Source organism: Heloderma suspectum, chromosome 2 (genome assembly GCF_057233095.1).
Source record: "Heloderma suspectum isolate Gila_16-S chromosome 2, 16-S_ref, whole genome shotgun sequence".
NCBI classification, from domain to species: Eukaryota; Metazoa; Chordata; class Lepidosauria; order Squamata; family Helodermatidae; genus Heloderma; species Heloderma suspectum.
Window position 1 is genome coordinate 41380850 of NC_139459.1, and position 18500 is coordinate 41399349.

General features: G+C 40.0%; 1 protein-coding gene across 7 annotated transcripts in view; it reads left to right on the forward strand.

Annotated features, from left to right (window-relative positions):
- IPO11 (importin 11) overlaps positions 1–18500 on the forward strand; it is a 149337-nt gene that overhangs the window by 6631 nt on the left and 124206 nt on the right. For all 7 annotated transcript variants that reach the window (XM_084833303.1, XM_084833304.1, XM_084833305.1 and 4 more), the window contains exons 2-5: positions 4191–4334; positions 9281–9381; positions 14301–14373; positions 16157–16360. In XM_084833303.1, the coding sequence (XP_084689429.1) occupies positions 4197–4334; positions 9281–9381; positions 14301–14373; positions 16157–16360 (516 nt within the window). In that variant the 5' untranslated portion in view covers positions 4191–4196. The remainder of the gene's footprint in view (positions 1–4190; positions 4335–9280; positions 9382–14300; positions 14374–16156; positions 16361–18500) is intronic.

Consider the following 18500-nt stretch of genomic DNA (forward strand, 5'->3'; position numbering starts at 1 on the left):
GATATCCCTCCTGTTGGAGACCCTCTGGAGCAGATTTGGAGGGAGCATGGGGTTGGAGGGGTGGGGAAAAGAGGGCGAGGAAGTCTGGCTGCATCAGCAGATGTCCGCTTGCACAATGTTAGATGGTACCCAATGTTCTGGTTTAAATAAATAAAGAAATAAATGTATGTTCACTATGCCATTTCCATTTTGTCTGCCCCACCCCCCTAGCTATTTGATTGCCTTAGATGGTGAGCCCTTAGGGGACAGAGCTATTAACATTGAGAAAAAAAACTGCTGTAAGCCACTCGGAATCCATGACAAGGAGCCAGGATAGATAAAAATCAATTATTTTTAAAAAAATAATTAAAGTTGGTCTTTTAAAAATTAAATCTGTTTTTAATGTTTTAAAAAAATAATTGATCAAATATTTTTTCTCGCACTTAAAAATAGTTATAATTAAATCTATTCACAAACATGCTAAACCTACACTTACAGTATCATAAAAATGAATTAATGGTTCTGTCACACTCATTTACGTTGAGTTACCTACCAATCAAAGATGGATATTCATTTCATTTTTTTCTCTTATAAAAATGGCTCTGTCCAGCATAACTATCAGTTTTTGCTTTTTGAAAATTCTGGACTCACATGCATTGCGTGCAGAAAGTCCCAGGTTGAATCTGCAGGATCTCCAGGTAGGACTAGGAAAGAGTCCTCCCTGAAACCTTGTAGAGCTGCTGCCAGTCAGTGTTGTCAATACTGGGCTATATGTACCAGTGGTTTGCCTCAATGTAAGAGAGCTTCCTATGTTCCTCTGACTAAAGTCACATGTGCAAAGACACAGGATGGATAGAACTGTTGTTCTGTGTTATGTGATAGTAGAGCTCAGCCAAGCAAGGCAGAGGAATTAGTTAGGGGAGATAGACAATACAGGACTGGATGGTCCGGGACAGAGTGGAAAGGAACAGTGGAGTGAAGTCAAAAGAGAAAAGTAAGATATTATAGTATAGACTCAGTTTCCAGTTCCTATATTTCCCTGCACGTCTGCCACAGAAAAACTGTCATGGTTTCTGGGTGTAAAGGAGACGCTCTATGTACCCTCTTTGATGTTGTAAATTGCTGTATTGAGTTGTAAATTAACTTGTTTTAATTTTGCACGGTTGTTTAAGAAATCTGTGAAGAACGATTAGAGGCAAACCCATCTTCTCTTGGTGATTTAAATCTATCCACCCTGGATATAGCAGGATATAAATCAAATTACTAAATAAATATTTGATTGCCTTAGACTGTGTTGGAATACTGATAAGTGATGTATAATAATAACCTTCCTATCCTGTTAAAAACAACCTGTGGTTTTCTGAAAAGGAAAAGATGGGTGTCATGGGAGGGCAGGTCTTTATTCTGCCCCCTGATTCAACACCAATAAAAGTGGATGGAATGGTTGGAAAGGAGCTTGTGCCTCCCCTAATACGAGAGATGTGTAGTGCAATCCTATGCATCTGAGCTCAGAAGTAAGTACCACTGTGTCCAGTGGAGTTTACTCCCAGGAAAGTCTGCATAGGACTGCAGCTTTAATGTATACATGTATAAGACAACCCAAAGTGCCAGTTATGTTGGTATTTTGAATGTGTAGCCTGGCTCTTATTTTGAGAGCCCTGAGTCTTGACTCGGATGCTTGAACTAAGCATTATTTAATTGAATAAAATGTGTGCAGTCTATATCCTATCAAGTTGCCAAGAGAGCAAAAGGAGACAATGAAATGTACACCTTATAATAATCCAATTGTATGCTTTGTGGATGATTTTATCTGATTATTATAGAAGCTGATCTTATTTTCCTGCAATATGAAGGTAGCAGAGAGCCTGCCTGACTTTTCCAGGAAGTTTCAATCTGTCCATGTGTGTCTTTTATATATGTTGTGAGCTTGGCAGGGCAGTTTTGTTTGCTTCCCAATTTTATTTTTAATTACACTAAAATGTTCTCTCTTTTTAATCCAACCAAGTTGTATTTTTGCAAATATGCTAACAAAACATTGAGGTTCTGTTACTTCTGTTTTGTTTTAATCAGATAGCTAGGTAATTATAATTCACACTTAAAAGGGGAAGACGTTTGAGAACAAATCTATGTTCTATGGAAAATAAGTAATTAAAATTTTCTGTTCAGCAGAACTGCTCTTTTGCACGCTGAAACAGATGCTTAATGAATGCAAATATGCCTGGAAAATTCCGTCTTCTAATGTCTAATGCTAAAGCTCTGCAGTCCTGGTTTTTATTTAAACATGTATAAAATTTTGTGGGTAGATTGTGATTATTGAAATTATCTACATAAAAGGAACTAGTTTCCATAAAATATTTGAAATCGGAGAAACATCTGATATTATGGTTGTGTAAAGGGTACAATTTATAGTAACATCAAGACTGCAATTTTTAATTCATGCTTTGCTCTATGTACTGTGCTTTAAAGGGGGCTACTAGATAAAACAACTTTGATTTGTTGATTTCAGTCAGGTGTTTCTATTTGTAAGTTCTTTTAATTATTGGACATTGTATTGAAGTGTGGGGTATAAATGTTTTAAATAAAGACACAGACTATGCAGGAGGTGTTTTAGTTTCAGAATTTTTTTCTTGCCAAGAAGGAAACTTGTAGCATTATAACACGTTCTCTCTGTAAGCCATGTAAAGTCCTGGTCAGTAACTAGTTTTCCTGAAGGAAGGCCACTTTAAGAAAATAGTGAAGAGTGAGGAGTTGATGGATGCCTTAACCTCCACCCCTCAAGTGGTTATACATGCTGCTTTCTCTCTACACACCTTAAGCCACTACCTGGCTGTTGAGTAGCCAGTTATCACCCTCCTTAGCCAACTTTGGCCCAGGAGCCTCTAGCTGCTGATTCCTATTGTACAAAATTGCACAAACATTGCATTTTTTGTGTGACATAAAACCAATTTACTCCTTTTCTCAAGGTTTCTTCTCATTTTTGTTAGAATACAAATGTTAAATCTTTAACATGTCCATTTCGGTGCTGTAACATCTAAGGTGCTTCCATTCATTTTCACCCAAGTGTGTATGACATGCAGCTGGGAGCTGGAATTCACCCTTGCTTCCTGATGTGTGTTCTTACCATATGCACATTGCAGAAGAGGAACTGTGGCTCAGTAGTAGAGCACATCCTTTGCTTGTCAAAGGTCCCAGGCTCAATCTCTGGCATCGCTAGGCAGGGCTAGGAAAAATTCCTGCCTGAAACTAGAGGGCCGCTAGTGGAAGACCTGAGCCCACCTCATAGGTGATAGATTAAAAATGGGACTATCTAACAGTACAGTCCTGTACTCAGAAGTATGTCCCATGTAGCTAAATGGGATTTACTCCCAGGTAAGGTTGTATATTCTGGAGGTGACGGACTTGACCTTGGGGGAGCTGGGGGTGGCGACGGCCGACAGGAAGCTCTGGCGTGGGCTGGTCCATGAAGTCACGAAGAGTCGGAAGCGACTGAACAAATAAACAACAACAAGGGTGTATAGGATTGCAGCCTAAACCTTAATTGTGTGCCTCTTTGTACTGTAGTCGGTGAAGCAAAGTAATTTGAATGCATTTCCTACCTAACTATAACTATGTCCCTATTCAAGCTCTGTGGGAACTGGACATGTGAAGTAGCTAACAGGAGCACACGGAGCTATCACTGCCTCATCACATGTGCTGGCCATGCCCCTTGGCCAGTACATGATAGGTGTCAGTTTCAAGGGGACCTCTGCATGCATAAGGTTTCCAGCTTGGGGACAGGAACTTGGATTGAGCAGATACTGAAGCTAAATTCAGCAGACGTTACTATAATTTAAATAGGTTTAAATAGGTTTCTTCACACGTACTTGCCATGCACGAGGCCAGTGCATGATAGGTGTCGGTCTGAAGGTCGCTGCTTCTACTTGCATAGGTTTCAACGCTAAAACAAGCCTATATCTTCAGTATTTGTCAGATGAAGGCAATAATGTGTGAGTAGTTTATTATGATCAGTATCTTATTGATAGGAATTTTGCTGCTATTGATTGTCATAGAAAAAGCCTTAAACATTTGTATATTTAAGGTCTTGACCATTCTTAATGTCTTGCATACAGTAAATGGTTAAATTACCAGGTAACAGATGATAGGATCTTGTAGGATAGCTAAACAGTGTGCATCTTTATGCCAATGTACTTCTCTTAAAACATCTTTGACAGATTTTCATGGATCTCAATAGTGCCAGTAGCATTGTTCTTCAGGTCTTGACCCAAGCCACCAGTCAAGATACTGCTGTGCTGAAACCAGCTGAGGAACAACTGAAACAGTGGGAGACACAACCGGGTTTCTATTCAGTTTTGTTGGTAAGCTGCAGCAATGAAGATCTATTTCTGAAGTGTTTGTCTCAGTCTTGATTGCTTCCTTTTTTCTGATCCCCCAACTTTTCTAAAATGAAAAGCAAGATACTTATTGCTCTGCTCTCTGTATTTATATTGTAAAGCAGGGGTGGGGGATGCACAGGCAGCATGTGGCCCCCATCCTCTGGTGCAGCCCTCGCCTAGATTTGGTGGTGTGGCAATGGCAAAAAAAATTGTGGTTTGCTGCCAGATTTCAGTGGCAAACTCCCAGGTTTTTTGCTGCAGCTTTGCCAACTTTGAGTGGCATGGCAGCAGCAGGAGTGCGTGGGGCTGGAGATGGAAAGTGGCCCCTGGAAGTTCTCCACCCCTGCTGTAAAGTGGTGCTGAAAATATGTTTTTTATCCATTGTAGCAATTAATCCACTTTCAGCTGTGCTTTAGCATATCTTAGTATTGTCAAAGATTAGAGGTGATAATAGATCACCATTCCCAGAGTAGATGGGGTGCTGCTGAGTGGATAGTTGCTCTATTGTGGTTCATTTCTTGAAACAGGTTTAGAAATGTAAATGTCTTGTTGGGTTGCATTTTCTTTTTGGGACAAATAATTATGGTGGAGTCTGTTAACTGATTTGCTTAAATGCCTTTTCTCTTTAAAAGCACAACCATCCCCCAAATAAAAGAATCCTTTCTAAACAAACACATAAATGACACTTTGGCAAGCTTTCAGCTCCAGCTTCTTGGAATCATTAAGGATATGGATGTGACTAGGCCTTTAAATGCAGGTGACTTTTAAGATGCAGGATTTTTAAAGACAGTTTCTAAGGATGTGGGTGCTGACTGCAAGCACGACTGCTAGCGGAATGCCTGCCGTATGTGAAATGGATGGGAAGTGAGTTAATGGGGAGAAACTTCCAAGTTTCTTGTGAGGTTTGAGGCTGCCACCATGATGAGCAAGGGGGTGGGTACTTCTCTCTTGCTTTCCACTCAATATGGCACCATCACCTTTGATGGTGCCATATTGAACTTACTTACACAAGCCTTCATGAACTTACTTACACAAGCCTTGAGACTAAGGAATAAAAGTATCACCAACAGTGCAATCCTGTGCATGCTTACTCAGAAGTAAGTCCAATGTGTTCAAGAGGGACTTACTCCCAGGTAAATGTGCATTGGATTGCAGCCCTAATAGACACTAGCGCCATAGCTATATATGATGCTTAGATCTCAAGCCATTCACTGACAGGGTTATGAAAGGGTGGAATCCAGTGACATTTTCCCAATGCTAAAACTGGAACATGGGGGATCCCCCTTTGGCCCTGCAGCAATCCAGCATGGTGTAGTGGCTAGAGTGTTGGACTGGGAGCTGGGAGATCCAGGTTCTAGTCCCCACTCGGCCATGGAAGCTCACTGGGTGACTTTGGGCCAGTCACAGACTCAGCCCAATCTACCTCACAGGGTTGTTGTTGTGAGGATAAAATGGAGAGGAGGAGGAGGAGAATGTAAGCCGCCTTGGGTTCCTTGCAAGAGGAAAAAAGGTGGGATATAAATGCAATAAAAATAAATAAATAAAATAAATCCATGTGTCCTCAAAATCTGCAGAGGGTTGGAGGACCCTCTGCATCAGATTTGCAGGGGGCCATAGCGGAGAGAAACCTCTGGACTTCCACTCATGCAACATTAGATTCTGCCCTACTTGACTAATTATAAATTTGAAAACAGTGGGTTGTATCTAATGTTAATCCAACTTAAGTCCTATTCATTTCAATGGGTCTACTCTAGGTAGGATTAACATTGGATACAATCCAATAGGTTTTTATTTATGACCCTTGAAATTCAAAGCACACCTGCCAGAGCCCAGCAGGGAGCATGCCTGCCTGAAACAAAATGTTGGGCTTCAGGAGTTTAGCCTTGATGCACTTGAAACATAGTGCTGATTCAAATGTGCATAAGTAGCACATAGTACAAGTCTTTCCTGTATGTACAAATACTTGCTCATGTGAAAATCGATTAAATAAAATCCCTGCTTTTATAAAACTAGCAGCAATGGGAGAATGTTAACTTGTCTTGTTTTACTTAAGTAATTGGCAGCAAATAAGTGGAATTTACTCGATTCCAATTAACAGAGTTGAATTCTATTTACCCTAGAGCCTAAGAATTTGAAATGTTTTTCTAGCCTTTGCAATTAAGAACAGTCTCAAGGGCTATTTATGTTAATTCGTTTAGTTTAATAAGATTTTGACATGGACCACATTTTAAAAGATTGAAAATACGTTTGGGCAGCTGTTTTATTGATGTGCCTAGCCTGATGTCATGGAATGTCAATAAAGCATTAAGTTATATAGAAGACAAAATTTAGAACTATACACAGTGCATATGTGTAAGGCATATAATGCCAGAAATTTTGCTGTCTGTCTGTCAAATTTCAGTAGGCATGGTGATGGAATGGATGACTGAATAACCTATTCAGTTACTAATTGTTGAGCATTGTGAGAACTGAAATAGATATAAAGGGAAGAAAAGGGAGTATATGGAAATAGCAGTCAGTACATAATGTAGAATATGTTCTCCCATATAGAAGCATGCCTTTGGTTTTGCAGTTGAAAGGCTATCATTTTCCACTGAGGTATCACTCAGCAGCATTAAAAATGCTGGAATAACTTTGATGCAAACTACCCAGCACTGCTGATGTGCAACCCAGCTGACCCAGTTCACACATCATGCCAATTCCTGGGTTGTTTAACCCAGGAAAGTTAGGGCCGAGTAGTGGCGAGCAAATGCTGGGTTGTTATCAGTCCTGGGTTGTTATCATGACCATATTTTGTTGTTTGGTTAACTCTGAGTTGTTTAACCCCTAAAAAAACCAGAGTTCTGGGTTCGGACATCATGCTAATAATCCAGGAATGGGGTGTTCCTGGTTTGTTGATTGAAAGCAGAAGCGGAGGGTGCGCAGAGGTAGCATGCTTACAGGCTACCACATGGCCATAGCTAACTGGGTTAAACAACCCATAGTTAGCTGTTACGTGCTAACCAGGTCATAGGCTGCATTCAGGTAATCGTATCTCAGCTTATTAAGCTGAGATATGCACAAGCATTTTGTTCACATGCGAAGTCGCTTTGCAAGGATGCTTCCAGACAGATAGCTTCTAGTGCTGTTAATCAGTTGTGCATTGTGCAGCAGCAGCAGCTATTCTATTTTTTCCTCTTTGTGGATTTTTTGTGTTAAGAAAAGATAGAAAAAGCAGTGGGAAAACATATGAGAGTTACAAATGGAAGATGATGACTTCCTTGTTTGAGGTAGGGCAATTGCACAATAAAAGCCTCTTCTGGAAGAGCCTCAGGAATAATTTCCCAATTTGTCTGAACTGGGAAACCATTGTTAGTTACCAGCTTCAGAACACGCCAGGATTTTAAACAATCGCTTGAAGTTGGTTGCAGATCCTGGCTTGCGCCAAAGCAAGTTTCCTAGTTTGGATGAAATTTGAGACTATTTTTAATTAGATACTTGCTGGTTTAATTATGGCTTGTGTGAAGGGAGAAGGAAATAGACTCTGTGAGCAAGCAAAAGGCCTGTCTTGTGCATGTCTTGACTTAATGCTACATTGTTAATGAGGTTATGTTTATTTGTAAACTTTTTAAAGCAAATCTGAAATACTTCACAGTCCCTTGTGCTTCTCAGCAGTTCTGGGGTCAGTGGAAAGCTGTCAAAGCAAATACTTTGCAACATAATTAAGCTTGCAAAGGAACTGAACTGCATTGCCAAGTGTTTTGCTTTAATACAGCAAGCTGAGCTCTCAGACAGCCGTAAGTGCTGGTAATTTTGTTTATGAATTTTAATTGAAGGTGAAGATGTCTGCAGTGAAGGATATTAGATTCTGAAGCAGAGGAGTGACAGTGTTCCCTCTGCTAAAGCTTATGCTATACAGCAACTTTGAACACCTCTCAGTTATATCTGGTGATTATGGCTGTTGGTTTCGTTGCTAATTTCTTCTGTTTCATTGACAAAGTTGTGTTGAATCATCTTGTGTTGCTTGTCATGACATTGTGCTGGCACAGATGGTGTTGTATCTTAACTTAAATTTTTATTTGAAGTGCAATAAAAATGCACATAAAGCTTGGCCTTAACTCCTGGATCCATCTATCCAAACAATCTGGAATTGGAACACATCTTTCAGATGTTAAAATAGCAAAGATTCTGAGTTACTTGCAGGTAATTGAAGTTTTAGTATGAGCTTCCTTTTGTGCCCATCAAGAAAGATGGGTGGGAGTGGCCATAAAAATAGCCAGTTGATGGTGGAGGTTGGCTCCTCCCTGTTCTCCACATCTAATCCAGGTTGAGCTCTGCTAAGGAGTGTTGGATGAGGAAGAGGATTGGAGGGTGCTGGTTTTACTCATTAAATATCCAGTGCAAATTAGAGTGTGCATGACAGCCCCCCTCCAGTTTAAACACGGCAGCAGCAGCAGCTTGGATAAAGATTTTTGCAGTGTGCTTCTGTAATACAAGTAAAAAATGGGGCAGGTATGGATGGTCGGGATTTTCTCTACCACTTACTTGCACTGTGGTAATAATGGCCTATATGACAGATGGAGGGAGAGCTTCTCCCTGTAACCCTCCCCTGTTCCCCCCCCCCAGCTTATATCAGGGTCTCAGGCATTTGTTCCCCACAGACAGTGAAAGAAATATACCAATGTATGCAAAAAGTAACACTTAAACCCTGTGTATACAATCAGGTGTCAAGAGATAAAAAGTACAAGCAGGTTGTGTCTTATTAGGCCAAAGATTATGGCTACATTTATATTCTATCCTATATCGTTTTTGTTAAAACCTTACTATTTTCCATTAAAACAGTTCAGTTTAATCTATGTTCTTGCAGCAGTTGTACCGTTTTCCAGTGCTAAGATGATATTTAAATGTAATATATGTAGAGTTGTGTTGAACTCTATATTTTCTTACAGAATATTGTCACAAATCACAGCTTGGATGTAAATGTGAGGTGGTTAGCTGTTCTGTACTTCAAAAATGGAATTGACCGCTATTGGAGACGTGTGGCACCACAGTAAGGAATAAATTTCTTGTCTCTCTGATTTACTGTTGTTTTTCAGCAAAGTTATAGTTCTGAGGAAAATACTGATTTCCTGAGTTGTGGTGGTGAAAAAGTGTCTTGCAGGAAACTACAATGAAATATGCTGTGATTTTCACCAGTATGGAGGTAGAAAGGTGTACACAGAGACCACTTGAAAAATCAGTTACCATGGTGATGGCCCTACTCCCTCCCTGCTCCTGCTTTAAGGTGTTGAGACTGTCACCACATTGCTGTTCAACATCACGTGTATCATATTCATGTCGATAACAAGGAACAACCAAACAGTTCTAACCTTAATCACTTACAAACTACAGAAACTGGAAAAATGTATGTTTAAAAATATAACAAAATTTTAAAATAAATACCAATATCTCAATAAAACAAATTAATTAGCAGTCACAAATGTCCATCAATATACGGGTTGTTCATACATATATCACAACACCAATATCCCACACACGTTTTGACCAATCTGGTCCTCTTCAGTGGGAGAAAATACAGAGATAAACAATCATTATAGTCCTTACTAAGACAAAATTAACATCATACTTGAATTCCTACACAAAACTAGTAGTTGTTATATATACAGAAACTAAGGACCACGCCATTCAACTGGTAACTGCATAAAAGAAAAGGGGAAAAAACATACTCTCCTGTGTTCAAAATGATTAATTCCTTCTGTTTGTAGCAGCCATTTACCTTGGCCAAAATTTATAAAACTGTTGTTCAGAACAGTTTTTTGAATGCTAGCTCATCAACTAATTCCCAAGGAGGGCTTAGATGCTATGCGTGAAGGAAAATTCCTAAATTATAAACCATTTTCTGATAGTGTAACTATTCTGTGAGGAACAAAGATATCACTTCTACCATCCTGCAGATGTCAGTATTGCATCACATGAACAGTTTCCAAAAGCTCTTCCTTTTTCATTTGTAATATCCACATAAAAACTTATGTTTAAAAAGCTTTAGGAAAATTACACCTGAATATAACTGTGAATTTATCCTGTCCTCATTTTTTTTTATCCTGCTATGCATTTTCACAGTTGGCAAAATGTTCCAAATGCCTAACAAGAGACAAGTCCACATAGACTTCCAGAAATGTACTTATTACGTATGCAAGACGCAGAGACTTTTCTTAGTACTAACATTTTAAGGTGACCGCCAGTAGTACTTAAATTCATAAATTACTTTGATACTTTTTGAAAATTTGGGTTTCTTGGCTGCCATCCAGAAAACTATAAGGGCAGAGCCACATAGAGGGGAAGTTTCTTTCTTAATAACAGCTACTCCTCATTTCACGTGGCCATCTTATTTTAAAATGCACCTGAGTTCAGCAGTGTGGACATGCTAGCTGTCCTTGCTGGACATGGCCCGTGTGCTAGAAAGGACCAAATTTGGATGGCTTTAAAAGTTGTTCAGTCGTTCAGTCGTGTCCGACTCTTCGTGACCCCATGGACCATAGCACACCAGGCCTTCCTGTCCTGCGCTCTCTCTCGGAGCGTGCTCAAGTCCATATTCATTGCATCGGTGATGCTATCTAGCCATCTCATCCTCTGCCGTCCCCTTCTCCTTTTGCCTTCAGTCTTTCCCAGCATCAGGGTCTTTTCCAGAGAGTTTTCTCTTCGCATTAGGTGGCCAAAATATTGGAGCTTCAGCTTCATTATCTGTCCTTCCAGTGAGCACTCAGGGTTGATTTCCTTTAGGATTGACTGATTGGACCTCCTTGCAGTCCAGGGGACTCATAAGAGTCTTCTCCAGCACCACAGTTCAAAAGCATCAATTCTTCGGTGCTCAGCCTTCCTTATAGTCCAGCTCTCACAGCCATACATTACTACTGGGAAAACCATAGCTTTGATTAGATGGACCTTTGTCGGCAAGGTGATGTCTCTGCTTCTTACTATGCTGTCTAGGTTTGCCATAGCTTTCCTCCCAAGGAGCAAGCATCTTTTAATGTCATGGCTACAGTCACCGTCTGCGGTGATCTTGGAGCCCAAGAAAGTAAAATCTGTCACTGCTTCCATTTCTTCCCCTTCTATATGCCAGGAAGTGATGGGGCCAGATGCCATGATCTTCGTTTTTTTAATGTTGAGTTTCAAACCAGCTTTTGCACTCTCCTCTTTCACCCTCAACAAGAGGCTCCTGAGATCCTCTTCGCTTTCTGCCATTAGGGTGGTATCGTCTGCATATCGGAGGTTGTTGATAATTCTCCCGGCAATCTTAATTCCGACCTGTGATTCATCCAACCCGGCATTTCTCATGATGTACTCTGCATATAAGTTAAATAAGCAGGGTGACAGTATGCAGCCTTGTCATACTCCTTTCCCAATTTTGAACCACTCGGTTGTTCCATGTCTGGTTCTTACTGTTGCTTCTTGACCCTCGCACAGGTTTCTCAGGAGACAGGTAAGGTGGTCTGGTACTCCCATCACTTTCAGAATTTGCCACAGTTTGTTGTGATCCACACAATCAAAGGCTTTAGCATAGTCAATGAAGCAGAAATAGACGTTTTTCTGGAATTCTCTTGCTTTCTCCATGATGCAGCGAATGTTGGCGATTTGATCTCTAGTTCCTCTGCCTCTTCGAAACCCAGCTTGCACTTCCGGTAGTTCTCGGTTCGCATACTGCTGAAGCCTAGCTTGTAGGATTTTGAGCATCACCTTGCTGGTATGTGAAATGAGCGCAATTGTGCGGTAGTTTGAACACTCTTTGGCATTGCCCTTCTTTGGAATTGGAATGTAAACTGACCTTTTCCAGTCTTGTGGCCATTGTTGAGTGTTCCAAATTTGTTGGCATATTGAATGCAGCACTTTAACAGCATCATCTTTTAGGATTTTAAATAGCTCAGCTGGAAGACTGTCATCTCCGCTAGCTTTGTTGTTACTAATGCTTCCTAAGGCCCACTTGACTTCACTTTCTAGGATGTCTGGCTCAAGTTCAGTGACTGCACTATCATGGCTATCAGGGACATTAAGATCTTTTCTGTATAGTTCTTCTGTGTATTCTTTCCACCTCTTCTTAATCTCATCTGCTTCTGTTGGCTTTAAAAGGGGGTTAGACAAATTCCTGGAGGATAAGGTTGTCAATGGCTACTAGTCCTGATGGCTATGTGCTACCTCCAGTACCAGAAGCAGTGAGCCTATGTACACCAGTTGCTGGGGAACATGGGTGGGAGGGTGCTGTTGCACTCGTGTCCTGTTCATGGGTTCCTGGTCGACAGCTGGTTGGCCACTATGTGAACAGAATGCTGGACTAGATGAACCCTTAGTCTGATCCAGCATGGTACTTCTTAACGTTGTTAAGTAAATAAAGGTTGGCCTGTGGCTCCTACTCCTGAATAGATGAACATTTTATGAGCTTCCATACTGTTATGGATTATTGTTAACATTTAAACTTCTCAACCATCTCTCCTTCTCTCCTATTTGCTGACATTAACGAGCAAAGCAAGCCAACCCTAGGCACTCATTCCTCTTATGGTATCGTATGGTTGGATCTGAAGGCGTCTTTCATGCCTGGAAATGCTGTTCTACTCACATGCTAGAACAGGGGTAGGCAACCTGGTGTCCTCCAGATGTTTTGGACTATTACTCCCACAATCCTGACCAATAGGTATGCTGGCTAGGGCTGATGGGAGTTGTAGTCCAAAACATCTGGAGGGCACCAGGTTGTCTACCCTGCACTAGAGTGTTACATGTGAAATGTGAAACTAAGGCCAGCTATATTCTTCAGCTTGCACAGAAAGCATAATAGCTAGAATGTACCTGTAGCACTGTATGAAATCTTATGGAAGCTCTTGCACAAGTGTTTGCAGAACAGTGCTAGGTCACATCTTTGGATCCAACTCATAAGAGTTTGGACATCTCTCATACCTTTGATAGAATTTCATCCTGCACTTGAATTCAAAATCTTGAGCCACGAAGCCTTATTTTTGAACCAAATTGATTTGCCATTTGCTCTTGTATTTGCATTATTCTTGACTACTAACCAAGTAAAAGAGGCAAACTGTATCATGTTTGTATCCTTCTCTTCCTCCATTGAACCCTATTAGTGTACATGAGGTTATTCCAGTTTATCCTTTCAACACCCCTGCGAGGGCAGGTTAGGGTTGTGAGAAAGTGACTGGCCCAAACTCACCCAGTTTGGTTCATGACTGAGTCCATGAAGTTCAGTGACTGAATAGAGCAAAGGGCTGGATGCGACTGATCTCATCTGATCTCAGAAGCTAAGCAGGGTCATCCCTGGTCAGTACTTGGATGGGAGACCGCCTGGGAATCAGGCTTCCTGCATTGAGCAGGGGGTTGGACTCGATGGTTTTGTACGCCCCTTCCTACCCTATGATTCTGTGAATCTATGAATCCATGGGGCAGTATCCAACAGGACGCTTATGCCCCCACTGATTCCCTTCTGCAAATGTCAGCCACTGCTTGTAGAATGGAGATTTAGTGCTTCAAGGAGCTGTTGGAAACACTCGTTTCTGGAATGAGGCAGATCAGTGGAGCTCATATAAGGGAGTGTAAGCTCCCCATTGGATACTGACCATGAAGTTCAAGCTCTAGTTTCCTTGGTCCAAGTCCAACATTATCCACTGCATCACACTCATTCTCAAAATGGCAAAATGTGTTGTCTGTATTTTCAGTCATTTCCTGAAATGATGGTAATATGTACAAGGCTATAAAACACAACAAAAATTTCTACGGCGCTATTGTTGGTCTGTCTTTTTGTATCTGTCCATTTTACAAAATATCAGTTACCTAAATTATTGCTCTGTAGTTTTAAAAAGTTGAGCATTACTGGAAAGTAGCCAGCTTACAGTATTGCTGAGTGTAATTTTAAGAAATTAGAAATTATACACTCATGTCCATTACTAATGACAGCTTTAATTCTCCGATAAACAGTGCTCTTTCAGAAGAAGAGAAATCTACGTTACGTGCAGGGCTTATTGCCAGTTTCAATGAGCCAATAAATCAGGTTAGTGATGAAATAAAAGATATACATTAACTCTTTCTAAAAATGTGTCTTCTAGTTTTAAGTTTTGTTCAGAATAAAATGAATTTGATTTTTTAAAAATCCATTATATATTTGAGGAAATACTTCATGTTGGATCTCATAAGGAAATATACTTAGTGGTAATTAATTAGCATAGATGTGTGTATGTAGAAAATGAATCAGAAATCCATAAAGTAAGTAATTTTTACTATTTTTGTTTTCCTCTTCTTAATTTTCAATAGGATTTATGGCAAAACAAAACCTGAGAGGCTAACTGGCTTATTTGGCATGATGACTTCGTAGACGGCATCATACTCTAGCCTTCCCCAACCAGGTGCCCTTGAGATGTTTTGGAGTATAACTACTACTGGCCCCAGTAGCATGTCCAATGGTCAGGAATGCAGGGAGCTATAATCCAAAACATCTGGAGGGCATCAGGTTGGGGAAGGCTGTCCTATCAGATTCATGACACGATCTGAGAAAATGGTAGTGGTACAGTACCTTGCATAGATGTGGGAGAACACAGTCATATTTGTGGGTCAAGATTCACAGGAAGAAAAATATGGAGTCTTGTTAGTCTTGAAGATTAACTAGTGTTAACAAGGCGAAAAGTAAAAATGACAAGAATTTTTTTTTTAAAGGAATTGTGAGTACTAAAATAAAATTACAGAATTGTTCCATACTGTATATCTTCATGTATTCCAGACAGCAAGATGTATTTCAAGAAAATTATCATGGGCAGTGCTGATGGGGAAGTGGTGGACAAGTATCCCCCCGAAACATCTGCCCCCTTAACCCCATGGCTAACCTCTGTGGTTACTTGAAGGAAAGGCACTTTTCACATACAAATTATAATTAAATCAAAGAGTGGAAATGAAAATAAGCTTGCAGTCCTGAGCATTCTTACTTGAAGGTTGTCTTCATCAAAATCAATATAACTTACTTCAAGGAAAATACATTTAGGATGAGAGCAATAATATTGAAGCATAATATTATCTTTCAGTTTTTCTTTCAGAAATCTAATGTGGGATGAATCCCATCTCCCACATATGCACTTGGCTCCTTCTGTGCCCCTTTCCAACATCTTTTTTTCTGGTTGTGTTACTGTTTGTTATGTTTATATGTATGAGAGGTACACTGGATAATAAGCTACATCATTAATGTGAAAACTAAAGAGGAAAGTAAGCAAGTTGTGTGCAGTTTATCATCCCCTCTACTTCTTAAGTTCAGAGTTGAGTGTCAATCCTTATATAGCCAAAATAGCACCATACACACACAAGAGGGGAGCTATCAGCAGGATTAGGGGAATCCCAAGGTTTGCAGAAGTCCAAAGATATTTAGAGAAGAAGACCTACGCTTAGGACCCTTAATAGAGCTCAACGAGGGCTGGATGTGCTCAGCAGCTACGGAACACAAATTGATTATTGAGGAGGATCAATAGTTGGAGTTGGAGAGGGAACAGAATAGAGTATCCTGAAGGGGGGCTGACTTGCTGGAAAAGAGGACAGGAGCACTCTACACTGCAGCATTTTATTTCAGGTTCCACTTACCTTAACTACTGTTCTTTGCTCTTACAGTATTAATTTTTAATTGAATTAATGTAACTGCTCTGTATAACTTACCAAAAAGTTGGCTGAAATTTCAGCGGATGTGTGAGGCTAATTAAAGTGGAAAGCAGTTGGTTTAACCAGGCCTGACTCTGTATTGCATTGAGGCCATAATGTGCCTGCTGTCTTAACTGTATTTCCTTTGGATGTCTTTGCAGATCGCCACACAGATTTCTGTGTTGATTGCAAAAGTTGCTAGGCTGGATTGTCCGAGGCAGTGGCCGGAGCTTATTCCTACCCTGGTAGAATCTGTTAAAATTCAAGATGATCTTCGCCAACATAGAGCTTTACTTACCTTCTATCATGTCACAAAGACTTTGGCATCTAAACGGCTTGCTGCAGATAGAAAACTTTTCTATGATGTAAGTATCACTTCCAGTAATGCACCATTTTAGCCAGACTAGTTCCTCCTATCAGGCATGCTGTTTCATTACTTTTGATCCACACCATTGAGAACAGAGTAAAGTAACAACAGCACCCAACTGGAAACATGGAAAGCTGCTTTCCAAGTGATCTTCGAGTTGAAGATCTAGGGATGTACAGATTTTGTAAAACCCATTCTATCTGTGTTTTGTGGATTATCAGGGGCCTTTCGTTCCATCATCCGCTCGTTGATGGAATTGGATTTTTTCCAGTTTCTCGAATTTGTGCAAATTCGCACTTGCAAAAAAATGTGTAAATCCCCCCATGCGCATTTTCATATTTTAGCCTATGGGGGAAATGTGCATTTTCGGCCAGTGTTTTTTAATATTACATATTTTTCTATGACTAAATTTGCATACAATTCAGGAAAGTAAAAGAACAGTCTGCAAACCGCGGAATCCATGTGACTTGGAAAAAGCTGGTCCCCTGTGGAATCTGTGGGTCGGATTCATAGAAATCTGATCTCATTTGATTCCGTTGTGGATTTCTCCAACGCCCTTTTTTTTTTTTTACGTTTAAGTTGATGGCAGCCAGTTTGCAAAGTGTTTTGTTTTGATAATGAACGTCTTTACAGCACGAAATCAGTAAACTGGATGAATTTGCTACAGTGCAGATAAAATTTTTCCCAATGTCTTACCATGGTTAAAAGATCAGGAGTGTCATGTGGGCTTGATTGATCCCAACCTCCCCTCTCTCTCCTAGTGAATCCTCCAATTTCCTTCCCTTTTCAGCATAAACTATAGCATAGCATTCTGTCTGCAACTAGCTTAACATTAGTCAAAGTTAGCTTTAAACCAGAGTTCGTAACCAGCTATTTTCATTATAGGTAGAACACAATGATTAATGTGGAAAGGATGGAGGGGAGTGCACAAGCCCCACACACTATAATAACAATTATGAGGAGGCATGACATGGAAAGAAGTGCTGTATTGTCAATGTCAGGCTGCATTGGTTGCTTTTGTTTATTTTGTATGTAGAAACTCACCTTTTTCTTTGTAAGCCATTTTGTATTTTTTTTCAATAGAAAAGTGGCCAAAACTACTTTAGATAAATAACTGATTTGCAAATCCACTTCAAGCTGTAGTTGCCCATCCTGCTTTGCAGCCAATCCTTAATCATAGTTTAGATTAAGATGTAACATTTAACCATGATCAAGGAAAACAAGCCAAATTTAAGCATTATGTTTGCGCTGGCCTACAGTAGTGAGGGTGAATATTTAATAACATCTGTGCTATGGATATGGATTAAACATTAAAAGTTATGAAATAAATATGGGCGTCATGCTAGTGTAAATACTTTGTATTTTGGGAACGAAATAAGCTTCTAATTCTGTTTTATACGTTTGTAATGGTACTCTTTTAAAATCACAAACCCCACACAAAAGGTTTAATTTTTATGAGCTCCTCACAAACAAGATTACTGTGGGGATGCATTTCTCTCCCACAGTAAACAAGTTTTAACTAAAGAGAAATTGAGCAATCTGGAGCATAATGTATGGGACAGCAGATGTGAGGAAAAACCCATGGGTAGGTAGGGGGAATCTTTGCTGTATAACACCCAAGCTTATGTTCTTGAGGAATGAATGGAATCGAACTATTTTCTGGAAAGTAATTGCATTTTAAGACATACATGGGATTATGTCTACCCCCCCCCCCCTTGCTTAACATTTTAAAATCTACAGCCATCTGTCTCCTGGTTCTGTAATAATTTACATAATTTGGTGAGGTGGCAGGGAGTTTAATTTACATTTTGCTTAGCTACGTGTCTGTTGTCAAAACCATTTTAACACTAAACATTATACCTGGAATACTTTTTCAGCTTGTCTAAAAACAAGCTTGTATTTCACTATGTAATATTTGTGACATTTTGTTAATCGCTACCTTGTTTTTAATAGCATAGCATGTTGACATATCTTCAGTGTTCATGCTAACATCTAACGTGTACATGTCATTGTGCACATAACTGAAATCTTGATGACAAAAGCTCTTATCAGATTGTTATGTTTGTTTAGATGATGGAGAACCACATGTTCCTCCTCTCCTCTTCTCCTTCATGTGTGACAAGAGGAGACAACAAAAC